This window comes from Austrofundulus limnaeus, unplaced genomic scaffold (assembly GCF_001266775.1).
Source record: "Austrofundulus limnaeus strain Quisiro unplaced genomic scaffold, Austrofundulus_limnaeus-1.0 Scaffold1433, whole genome shotgun sequence".
NCBI lineage: Eukaryota > Metazoa > Chordata > Actinopteri > Cyprinodontiformes > Rivulidae > Austrofundulus > Austrofundulus limnaeus.
Genome location: NW_013953835.1, coordinates 38,833 through 51,914, shown reverse-complemented (window position 1 = coordinate 51,914; position 13,082 = coordinate 38,833). Strand labels below are relative to the sequence as shown.

At 38.9% G+C, this 13,082-nt stretch overlaps 1 protein-coding gene across 5 annotated transcripts in view; it reads left to right on the top strand.

Moving 5' to 3' along the window:
- The first annotated feature begins 41 nt into the window (after nt 1-41).
- The window catches only part of cpeb4b (cytoplasmic polyadenylation element binding protein 4b), a 42,166-nt gene continuing 29,125 nt past the window's right edge, over nt 42-13,082 (top strand). For 3 of the 5 annotated variants that reach the window (XM_014032377.1, XM_014032376.1, XM_014032375.1), the window contains exons 1-2: nt 5,633-6,054; nt 7,878-9,112. In XM_014032377.1, the coding sequence (XP_013887831.1) occupies nt 7,925-9,112 (1,188 nt within the window). In that variant the 5' untranslated portion in view covers nt 5,633-6,054; nt 7,878-7,924. Of the gene's footprint in view, nt 71-5,628; nt 6,055-7,877; nt 9,113-13,082 lie in introns of those variants that run through there. The other 2 variants (XM_014032374.1, XM_014032373.1) reach the window with 2 other exon arrangements.

Here is a 13,082-nt window from a genome sequence, read left to right as displayed (position 1 = left end):
ACACACACACACACACACACACACACACACACACACACACACACACACACACACACACACACACACACACGTGTCTTTTTTTTTCAAACAGTCATCCAGGCCCGCTAACCAGAAAGACCTCTTAGGTTTAATTAGTATAGGATCCCCAGGGAGAGCACAGCAGTGCAAAATACACTAGACAGATGAAGGATGCGAGAGGGTTGAGGCTGTTGGAAAAAACGCGGAACAAAACACAGATGAGTTGTTTTGTAAGACAGGAAAATGGATGATGTTTAAAACACTCAAATTTTTCAAGTGATGTTTGAAGAAAAAAGCTACAAACAAATAAAGAAACTCTGTAAGCATTTTAACTATCATTAATAAATCACAATCATGAACCTATCATAATAAATAAATATAATTAAAATTAATATTTCATTTTTTTACTTCATTTTATGTAAAAATACATTGTAAATCCTGTGATACCCTGCCCATCACTGCTGGATATGGGCCCCATTGACCCCTGTGACCCTGAAAGGAAGAAGCTGATAAGATAATGGATGGATAAATTTAAAATCAATTTGAAATTTGAAATTCACAATTCAATGCAGCAAAATAATTAAATTGAAAAGGTAAAATAATTCTTATTCTTGCAGTGTCCGGCTCCTGTTGGCTTTGAGTAACTTGAGCAATTTATTTGAATATCCCTGCATCCTAAAACAACTTTAAAACCCCCATAGCAGTAAATGTGAACACTAGTTTATAWACCTTACATTGACATCACTTTKTCATGGTATTTGCGTAAAAATTAAGTGGTCTTTGCAAATGCAAATAGAGGTWTTAATGGACAGATTTCTGCCAGYAGGTTTATAATTGTTTGCATTAACCACCATAAAATATTTGAGACTGAGGTATATACGTACTGTATATATTAGATATTAGGTGTTTGTGACCTGTGCTGGCAAAATGAGTCACTGTGAGGATTTGTTCAATACTGTGTTTAGATTATTTTTAAACTGTCCATTTTCAAAGCTTCAAAATGATACGTAGAAAACTGTCAACCTGGCCTGGCAGCAAGCTAATATTAGGGGTGCAACAATACATGTATCCGTATTGAACCGTATCAAACAGTGCTTTAGGTTCAATACACACTTGTATCGAACAATACAGATTTTTAATATTTACTTTATTAACTTCCTTCTGAAGATGCTCTGTGTTGAAGGATCAGTGGATCTGTATTCGACTACTCCACCTAGGCTGCATTTTTGAGCGCAGATCCACTGAGAAAATTGCTGTTTCAGCAACATTTAATTTAAAAACTGTACTTTTGAGGTTAAACAAATGTTCCTAGTCAATATAAATAAATTACAGGTTGAAAGGGCATGGACATTTTTTTTTTTTATATTGAAAAAATATCGAAGCGTGAGACTAAAGTATCGAACCGAACCAAATCGTGAATTTTCTGTATCGTTGCATCCCTAGCTAATATATATATTGATTTGGAGCGACGTCATCAGGAGTTGTATTAGAAGGCATTTCCTTGCATTACAGCAGTAGGAAGAGAAAAGTGGACAATTTTAAAGGAAAATATAAAGTTAAAATACAAAGAATTGTGTCTGAAGACATACCTGCTTGGAAGCTTTAGTTCAAAGGTAGATTAGGAAGTTTATATGCTGATTTATGGACTCATTAAATTTTTTTTTACTGCAAACATCAAATTTTTAACTTATGCTGCATTGCTGTGCCCATTCAGACACATTTTGGCAACATAGGTCACATTTATTTTGGGTTTTTACCAAATACCTTATTTAAATATGAGCTGAAGTATCGTTTTAAATGTTTATCTCATCTTTGATGGATCAATATGATCGTCCTAATCACCAGAGGTCCCATGCTCCCAAAGTAAATCCCAGGGGTGTGTGTGCACGTCATTTTGTCAGCTGCATTTAACATCTCTGAATATTTTATGGGACACAAAGCACATGTCTTCAACAGCTCAGTCCAACAGCACATTGATTCGACGTGTAAACTGCTGTCAGGTCAGGGAAAAAATAAATAAAGCCTCCCAGATGCCATCTTTATTTTAAATTGGCTCCTCCCTACCATCCGAGGATTAGGCCTCGCGTCCACGTGAGATTTTCGGACAGAAATCATCGACGGTTTGAGCCCATCTGCTTTTCTCGCAGCTGCACACTTGCGCTCATAAACACACTTGTGCTCTCTGGGAGGAATTGCACCATAATTATGCCTAAGGTAGAAGCGATTAATTTTTTAATGGATCTAATGTTTTATTCATAATACCGATCCACTCTTGGCTATGACAGAGCAAAGAAAAAAAAAAGGACAGAAAAACACAGCCGGCAAAACTGGCTGTTAGCAAGCTCTAGAATGATTAATCCCATATCTCAGAGGTAAGATTTAAGGCCAAATATGTAAAGATGGAGATAAAGATCACATAATTTTATCACACATTCTGGTTTGTGATGTTTTTGATGGGTTAGTGGAGATGGCTATGAACATTTTAAATTAAAAAACAATGTTTGTGGCAAAGTAAAAAAAAAAAAAGCTAAATTCAGAGAAAGTGACAGTAGCAGGAAAGGGTGTTGTCTCCTGAGCGAGGCCAGTAAGACCGGTTATTCTGTCCTAGAAATCCATTTACAGCACCGAGCACTCTGCCTAATCATCCACCCCACTGCGAGAGGAATACTGCATCCTGTGCAAACAGCGCTGCAACGCTGGAGCACATTTAGGACTTTCAAACATTACCCTTTCCTCCTGCTGATCCTCGCCCTCCAGTGTATGAATAAAACCTTCCTCCACTCGACTGTTTGTGGAGCAGAATGAAGATTAAAAAGGAGATGAAGGTCGTATGAAGAAATGACTTTAATAAAAACACACCATTGAACTGGATTAGCCTGGAGCGTGTTGAACTTTTTTATTTTTTTCGCTATCAAACGACAAATTTAATTTAATTTTTGCACATTTAATTTTGAAACTGCTCCGCAAAAAGTCAAGTAGCCAAGTGACAATAGAATTGTTTGGTTTTATGCAGATTCTAGGAGGTATACTTTAATTAAAAATCAAACACATTATCAAGCAGAAAACTAAAGGACTCAAATGTTCTTTTAAGATGTTTTGTCTTCATTATTTCCCACAGCTGAAGGCAAAATGACCATAATGTTTTATCCATGTCAGTTTGATTATGTTGTAATATGTTGCGAAGAGATTTAAATGCAACTTTCAGAATGAAATCATTGGTTTGACATCTTTATCTGGTTCTTTTCTGGACTCAGCTTGATTCAAGATGGCCCCCACAGCCAACTGACCAAAGGGGAAAATGTCTGTTTTTGCAGTAAATTCTGTTTGTCTGTTTTCACAAAATGTCTTTCAAACATAACGAGTTCAACGAAACTTTCAAAAAGTTATCATTTGGCACAAATTTACAGCTTGGAGTCAGATGATGGCCACCTCAGCAAATCAACCTTGGTTAAATTTGATGTGACAGTAACTTCCAAGACTGAGCACTAACAGATTAAGCGAGATTACACACAATAATACCATATGTAATGCTTATGATTTATCATAATTTTGTCATTTCTTATTATAAATGAATCTTAGTTTTATATTATGGCATGGAAAGTGGAGGGCAATGCACTCCCTCAATCAGTTCTATAGAAGTGTGCAATAATGCATCACCCTCAATGATTTGCCAGCTGAAAAGACATTACCAGACATCTGTAATCTATTTTTTAATCAGATTACTTTAATTTGCTTCTATTTTGCCTGCTCATCCTTACTGTGCATACCTAATAATGCAGAACTCTACATATTTTCAAATTTATCACTCCTTCCCAGCTGGACTTAAAGTGACAGATTTATTAGATAACTATTTGAGGCTGTTTGTAACGCTGTCAGACGAGGCTCTGTGAGACTGACAGAGTCAGAGCTGTTTGATGACCCCTCCGTGATAAGAACCGTAGGACACAGGAGACAGAGGAGGACAGGGAGGCAGATAAGGAGGAAGAGTAGAGACATGCAGATAGAGGAATTTTGAGGTTTGCTAAACTGAAAAAGAACATGCTGGGTTTTTTTTACAGAATAGATTTCTAATTATTCATATATATTCATCGATGTAATTTATGGAACTTATCTTAACTTATGAAAGCATTTAGTGGCTAATAATTAGCAAACAGTGGAAAAACCAGACGTTTTCTCAATCTGAAGAAAATGCTAAGCTAATTTTAGATAATAAAGAAGCTCATTTTAGCTGAAAGCTAAAAGTAGCAAGAGGCTAGTTAAAAGCTCAATGTAGCACTGTGTAAGTAAGTATTGTAGATGCTAGGGCTGTGTATTGGCAAGAATTTGGCGATACGATACATATGACAGAGGGGTCACGATACGATATATCCCGATATATTGCGATACTATAAGTAAGGTGATATATTGCGATATATTGCGATTTTTTCATCCAAAAATTCTATTGAATAAAAACCTCTTGCTGTGAAAAAAAATGAAAAACCAAAATTCACTGTCTCAGAAAATTCTAATATTACGTAAACATACTTTTGATACATTTAGCTGTGTTCTGCTTTGTACGTATTTTATTTTATTTGTTTAATTTTTCTTATTTCATCCATGTTTTCTATTATTAGACTAAATTTGACAATAAATAGTTTGAAAATATATTTTTTGCAGCTTTTAGTTTTTAATATTGATTTACAATATGGTCACCGAACACTTAATAGCCTCTACCTCGAGGTAGAGGAGCCAAATCTGGCTCACTGCTGCCAACTAGTGGTCAGAGGCTGAACTACAACATAAAAATGATCGGCTGGCAGGAAATTTGACATTTTAAACCTTAATAAAAAATCGATACAGGGCTTTAGAATATCGATACCATATCGGGAAATTAAATATCGCGATATTTCAGTGTATAGATATTTTTTTACACCCCTACTAGATGCATCCATCCTTTGTCTTTACCCACTTTTCCTTTCTGAGCCGGGGGTTGCTGGTGCCTATCTCCATCAGTCATCAGAGGTGGGGTGCACCCTGGACAGGTCAGAAATCCAGGAGCGTCACATAAAGAGAAGCAACGATGTACGCTCTCACTTACACCCAGATTTAAGAGTTAATCCAACATGCATGTATTTGGTGGGTGGGAGGAAACCATGCCCAGAGAAAATGTGTGCATGCATAGAGAGCCTATCACTAAGAGCTTTAACCACGTTACTGTGTTCTGAAAGGATGTTCCATTTTCATCTTAACAACAAACAAGCATTAGATTAAAAAATAAATAAATAAAAAGCTTGGCCAGGGATGTTCTAAGGATTTTCCATCCATTCAGGGAGAGTGGAAAGGTGGGTGGAGGAGGGGGGATACTTATTTTTCTCACGACCTGCTTTACCGGCTGCATCATCGTGAAAACACAGCACCGAGCTGGGGAGGAGGCTTTCCTAACCTCAATGGGCAGTGCTCATGGATGGCATGGGAAGGTGGTATTGGTGCACGGCTGTTAAATGATGAGAGAAAAGGGGCGAGGTTACCGGCCATCTGGTCCAATCACATACCGAGGTGTGCCTCCGTGAGGGCGTGGCCACGCCAGAGAAGGGCGGCGCCAGAAGCGGAAGTGCGCCTCGGCTGATCTCTCGCTGTCATTCGGCCACGGTCGGTTCCAGGAGAGAGGGGCAGCCCGAGAAACACACACACACTCACAGGGATCGGCTGGCTCTGTAGGAGAGAGACAGCGAGCGAGAAAAGATACTGAAATCAAACGGACAATGAAACCGATCGAAAAAGGCTTGTAAACGAAAAAAAAAATAGAAGCCACGTTAACAAAGCTATCGGATGATAGAGTCCAGATCAGAGGCAAAGCAGAGAGCTGTGTCATTGAGAGGCAGGACACGTCAGGAGAAGGGAGAAAAAAAAGCTGACCGACTGCACTGTACGAGTCAGCTATTAAATCGCCTCTGAAAAGCTTTGCCTGCCATTGCTTCAAGGACACCATCTCGCTGCCATTCCAAGCGAAGGATCTCAGCAAAAGACATCGCCGAGGTCGAAGGCGGTGATCGTAAGGTGAAAATACCATTTTTTAAAAACTCGCCTTTATCCAGGCTGTCCATAGAGCTAGCATTTGTGCTAACCTTTAGCTAGCTGGCTAACGTTAGCATCGGGAAACTTAGCTGGTCAGCTTTGTTAATATTTACTGTCGCCTACTGATTCGATTGCGAAAAAAATGGAATAATGATATAAATAACTCCTGGCTCTTTTAATGCGACAAATTACCGTCAAAAGTAAACATATTTGATTTAAACCCGACTCTTCAATAGACTGCTGACAGCTGTCAAATAAGCATATCGTTTATTTCAAGTCAAGTCGGTTTATAGTCAAAATATTCACGGTTCGTCGATGATTTACGTGTCAGTGTTTCACCATTCTTGTATGCGGGGTAGTTTCATGTCTGTCAGCTAAATTTGTCTTTTTAAAACCGTCTCCAAATGGAGACTGGTCGACACAGCAGTGCTTCTGCCAGGAGCTCAGCTGTGGACTTACAAACCTGCAACGTCACAGGGTTATAATTAGCTAAAGATGTAACATTGACTCCATGGTTTTTATTCAGGTGTGCATAATATTCCAGACGAATGGTCCACTGTCACGATAAGCTTTTTTATGACCATAATTTAGGATTATTATATCTCATTGAGTTATTTAAATGCACCCAGTGTTGGTGAGTAAATATAGGTATTAGAAAAAAAAAGACATTGCAATTAGATGTGAAGAATATATGCTCAGTTGGTAGCAATAATTACTGCTTTTAAAACACTGTAATTATAATATCAGAATATTGGGACATCAGTTGGAGATTAATGACGTTACTATTATTTTATGGTAATAAAAACCTACATGTCCAGTTGAACAGTGAATTTGTTGGGTTTGTTAGTTTGTGTGTTTTAAAAACATAATTTAGCATGGTTTCTCTTTGAGAACACACTTATAAATCATGAAGGGGAAACTATCTATGTGGWCACAGACTGAAAATTTTCTATATATGTGACCCATCACATCGAAACGAGGATTAAGTGTTGTATATGGAGAAAAAGGCAAATATAGGGTTTTGATTAAAATGTTAACACAAATTTCATTTTGTCAAAATATGACAGAATGAAATGCCATATCAATGTATCATTTGAATGAATTGTCTGAAATATAATCATAAAAACAAAAATTTGAAGCACTTTTTTGAGCAGTAGCAACAAAAAACTGATTTTGAGGAAAAATCCCTTAAAATTTTGAGATTTTACCTCTGAGCTAGCAAACTTTTGTTTCTTTCCAGCTGGGAAATGTCAATATTCAAATAAAGTTTGAGGTTTCCTCTTTATAATACATCAAAAATTCCTCATTAAAATTGCATAAAATTAGGATTCAGACCAAATATTTATGTATTATTGTAACCAACAAGACAAATTAAGTCATATTTATGGATTTAATTATGATATCAGAGTGATCCAGGTATCAAGATGTAGCTTTTAAAGCCAGGAATCTGAAAATGTAATTAGGTCATTTTGACCAAATTTGACTTAATCCTCATTTCGATATGATGGGTCACTTTTATATATTGGAGGCTGTTAGACATAATGTAACAGTAAGCAAAAGTATGTTTTAGGCTAATTTTAGCATTCAGATTGTTGGATTGCTAACACGTTATAGTGTTTAGACTAATTGCTAAACCTTTTATTAGATTAGTTGATATCCCATTGTGGACCTAACAAGCTAACAAAAAGGCCKTTTTATGTATTGATGTCTGCCACCTGGTACTTTTTAAATCCTTTTATCAATACGGTTATGAGAATGGCTGAGTACTAACCTGTATGCCATCCTGTTTGCTCTTCTCTCAATAGGACCAAAGAGATCAGGGGTTAGCATTTGTTCTGGGGGGAGAAAACAAATGGGGGATTACGGGTTTGGAGTCCTAGTTCAAAACAACACTGGCAACAAGTCTGCTTTCCCGGTCCGAATCCACCCGCATCTGCAGCCCCCACACCACCACCAAAATGTGTCTCAGAGCCCGGCTGCTTTCATAAACAGCACCACAGCCACAGGGAATGGCACCATGGGAGGCTCTCCCTGGCTCTTTCCTGCCTCTGCCACCCACAACAGCGTGCAAGACGAAATCCTGGGGGGGACAGAGAAGCCCAAAGCACAGCAGCAACAGGAAATGCAAGAAACACAAGAAAAGCAGCAGCAGTTGTCTCCTGGGAGTCACCAGGAGGGTGGGAGTGGTGGTGGGATAATTTCAGAACTGGAAAAATCCCGGTCAGAGGAAGCCAAGACGGAGAACGGCACCTCTGAAAGCAGTAGTGGAAAGGAGAAGCAGCTCCGCCTTGAGTCACCTGTTCTGACAAGCTTTGATTACCAGGAGACGTCTGGTCTAGGGGGAACTGGTCCGGTACAGTCCAGTACGACCTCGTCATCTCTTACTGGCTTTAACAACTGGTCAGCTGCCATCCCGCCCGCGCCATCAACAATCATCAACGAGGATGTCAGCTTTTTCAACCCGGCCTCCGCCAACAACGGGCCGCTGCTGTTCCAGAACTTCTCGCACCACGTCAGTCCGGGCTTTGGTGGGAATTTCTCCCCTCAGATTGGACCAGCCGCCGCCTTGTCCCAGCACCACCCCGCGCCGCCACCGCACCCCCACTTCCAACACCCCCACAGCCAGCACCAGCAGCACCGACGCTCCCCAGCTTCGCCTCACCCTCCGCCGCCCTTCCCTCACAGGAACCCCGCTTTCAGCCAGTTGCCACATTTGTCAAACAGCCTAAACAAGCCCCCGTCCCCCTGGGGTCCGGCCAGCTACCAGAGCCCCTCTCCCTCCCCTGGCTCGTCCACCTCGTGGAGTCCCGGAGGAGGCTATGGTAGTGGTGGAGGTGGGTGGGGTGGATCTCAGGGCAGAGATTATCGTCGTGGGCTGAATGGAGGAATGACCCCTATCAATTCCATTTCGCCACTAAAGAAGACCTTTCCTAACAACCACATGGCATCCCAGAAGTATCCCCGAAATAGTCCTGCTGGCTTCAACCCCAAATCCTGGATGGATGACGGTGTGGGTCGTGATAGCATTTTCCCTTTTCAGGTCAGTTTGTGTGTGTTCGTTTCAGCAAATTATTACTCTGAATTATCTTACTGTGAATAGCAGAAACACAGTATGCTCATTTTTTAAAGCTGGAATGTTCATAACATGTATTTAGGTGCGAATCTATCATCTTGGGAAGCTTGTAGCCTCATTTGTTAAACATCAAGGTGCCTGTATGATCCCTACTAATATTATTACATTATTTGGTATTGTTGCTATTTTTAGACATGGCAGGAGGGGGGAGTTTACTCACTTCATTTGTTACTGTGTTGAAGCTGTCGTTGGACCCTGTACTCTCACAGCTGTATGTCCCTCTTGGTGACTAACACGCTCTGTGACGACAGCAGTGTGTGCCACGTTTGGGTGCCGATTGAAAAGGGGAAAGAAGGTAAAGCAGATGGAGGCAAAGAGAGATGAGAAATGGGGAAAAATGGAGGAAGGGGTGTGGTTGGAGAAGGAAACGAGTGTCGGAGGTTCCCAGGAAAACGATTCGAGATAAAGCAACAAGCAGGAAAGCATCATCGTGAAGCCTAAACCTTTGTTCCTTTAACCTAAAGCTTATCAGTTTATTTTAGTTGTTAAAATAGGGACTAATGACTTTGTATTATTGCGTCATTAATTGACAAGGTCATGGTTGTCATAGCCTAACAATCCCATTAAAAGAAGCCATTCTCTTTGCAGTGTAATTTTGAAAAACTGGATCCTCACTCAATGAGATGCTGCAGATAATTACGTTATCACATGTAGGAACCAGGCATGATGGAAGGAGTTGGAGAAACCATGAAGATGGACATTCATGGTCATTCATTTTGTTGATCAGTCCCATAATTAAGAATATTGGTTATTTAAAGAAAGTGGGGGTGAAATGAGGTTTTTAAAGGTTCAGCTAACCAAAACATTACAAAAAGTGCTTTCTGTACATACTGTCCTTAACTTTTGTTGTTAACTTTTGTAAAATGTTCTCTTGCCTACTGACAGACTGTCTTCACATTAATTTAGGGTCAGTCACAAGTACTTTGTTACCAAAGGTTTCCATTGTCGTCAACAGTGGAAAAGTGTCACATTGTCTGAATAATTGCTTTCCTTTGTTGCCAGTTTATATGAATAAACTGACAGCAGCTAAGTTTAACTGCACAGGCAAAGCAGCACCATTTCAAATGGCCAAAAGTAATGCTTGTTAAGAGTTTTACATGGATGCCTCCTCCATTTGCTAAAAATGCCTCAGTGCATTGCAGGTTTTATGGAAAAGACCTTGTACTGACATGTCTTGACATGTCTTGAGTATGTTCTTTGCTATCTTGCAAAAAAAAAAGAAGTAAATTTTCAATTATTCTGTTTTTAATTAATATTGAAATAAAATCAGCTTTCCATGAAGGACACTACGAAAATCCGTCTTTACAAATATTTTTGAACCAAATAAAAGATATAGATAATGGATATGTATTTGCTAACATTTATTAGAACTAGATAAAAATTAGAAAACCATCTCGAATTTAGACTACAGTTCCTTTTGTGTTGGACATGGTTGTAAGTATTAAACATTCCCAGATGTTTTATTGATACATCCACGGCCTGTCCAAAAGAATCAACTCTGAATAAAGTCATGCATGTTACACACCCATATTGCAAATCTTTTGGTTTCTTTTTATTTTGACTATTCCTAATAGTTTTTTGACTGTAAATGTTTATACATGCTCTTTTAGTATATTGTGAATGACACACTTTGACAGCCCCTCCAGTSTAAATGTAGGTACACAAGCAGAAGGAGGTCTTCTCTAGCATGATTGCCACCTGAGTGGTTTGTGTTGCAATGTCTTACGCCTTTGCAATCCTTTTAAGCAAGTTATTCTCAGAAAAGCAGTTAGCAAACAGTATTGCAACCATTTAAAGACAAATGGAAGGGCCAGTGCTCTTACATTATATGATTAATGCACAAGTGCCTTCTAAATATATGTGCAGTCAAATTTACCAAGAAGTTGCTACAGATTGGAACAGTTTCTTCAGCAGCAGGCTGACAGCTGACAAGAACATGATCATTAACGAGGCAAGAAACACCAAGGTTTGTTTTTGCTTGTGTGTAATATAGATGTAAATATAGCTATAAGTGACCCGTCACATCGAACCGAGCGTTATCTCTAAAGTGGTATGTGGAGAAATAGGCAGATATAGTGTTTTGGTTACAATTTTTGCATCAACTGCATTTGGCAAAAATATAAAGATTATGATAATGATTAAATATCTACAGTTCAGTTGTATAGAATATCTGAAATGTGGTTGCATAAAACATGATTTTGAGCAGAAAAAATCTTGAATTTTTGTCATTTCCCCTACATGCTAGCAAAGCTTTTATTTCCTGTTTGTAAGCTTCAATATCCAAATATTGTTTGTTCAGCTCTGTACTTTTCTCCTCTCAGTAGGGTTGTTTACAGCACACGCGATTTCCGGTTAGCTTCTTAGCTTAGCCTCCTTCACAGCGACGTACACACGCTTCAACAGAGGCCACGCCTCCAGCAGGAATCGCTTCTCTGTGGCYGCGAGTCCAGACCCTCGTACGAAGCAAAGTGAAGGACAAGGATCTGGTTTTTACCAGGGTACCTAAAAATAGGATTTGGACCAAATATCAATTAGCYATCCTGATTAGGAAGACAAATCAAGCCATACCTCTGGAACTGCTTATGATATCAGGATGATCCAGGTATCAAGCTGTGCCTTTAAAAGGTCAGGCATCTGAAAATGTGTTTGGTTCATTTTGACCAARTTTGACTTAATCTCCGGTTAGATGTGATTGGTCACCTACAGTTAAATACTGCATTAATCGAAATGGGTTTTGTTTCCTGGTCATTCATTTGTATGTTGACAGTAATTTTAAATTCTACACAATTTCCACTTTGATMAAAATGGATAATTATACAGTGCTGTCATTTCCCCCATCATGCAGCCATTTCTTTTAGTCTTTAATTATTCCAAACTGTTTCTGCACGTACACAGTTGTGATTCTGCATTTCTGTTACCTACATACCCATGTCAGATCAGATTTACATTAAAGCTACTGTAGCCGCAGCCTGCTGCCGCCTTCTCGTGGTTTGATCAGATCCACTAAAGTAGCATTGTCCTCTTGCCCTCTTGATTCTACGAGGGCAGATGGTGGATGGGCTTTGAATGGCCTTACTGTGTGTGCATGTGAGAAAGGCACTGATTATGTAAATATAACCCATTTTCTAATAACAATTGGACTATGTACAGTAGAACCTGAATAGGAATGAATCCGGGCGTGCAGTGCTTCCTCTGGAGTATTCTTCAGATGGAAAAAAACAACACCAAAAAAAAAAAAAAAAACTGAGCTAAACCAACAAGGTGTGGGAGAAGGTTTATTGTCACTGCCTATTTTGGTCAGATGGTGCAGCAGGTGGTCTGTTCTCTGGATTTACTTTCACATTTTGTTCGGTAAAAGACTTGGAACAAAATGACCATCAAACAGGTGTTCTTTAGCCACTAAAGGTTCCATCAAGGTTTTGAGCATTTGTCCTAATCTGTCTGAGAATCGCTTCAGGTAAATTACCTGTMGTTTATCTTTTTTACTTCTCCTGTGCTCCTTATTTTATCTTTCTTTCTCTAGCCTTTCTGTGTCTTCTAAGCTATTTAGAAGAATAKAAAAATTAATTAGTTCAAACTGGAACACTTTTTTTCTCTCATTTATTTAATAACTCTTACAAAGCGGTAATAAGAGTGTGATGACAGTGTTGCTCAGAAACACCATGGCTACATTTTGCTCCACAGAGGCTTCAATGTGCAAATAATTATTTTACCAACGAAGAGAGATTTGGCATTTTTTTGACAATATTTATAACTTGATCTTGTTAAGAGATGTACTTTTTCTTTCAAAATAATGATTTTCTTTTAGAAAAAAAAACATTTCAAATAAATCAAATGATGAATCAAAATATGCCTAGCTTTATAACTAGGCCAGAAC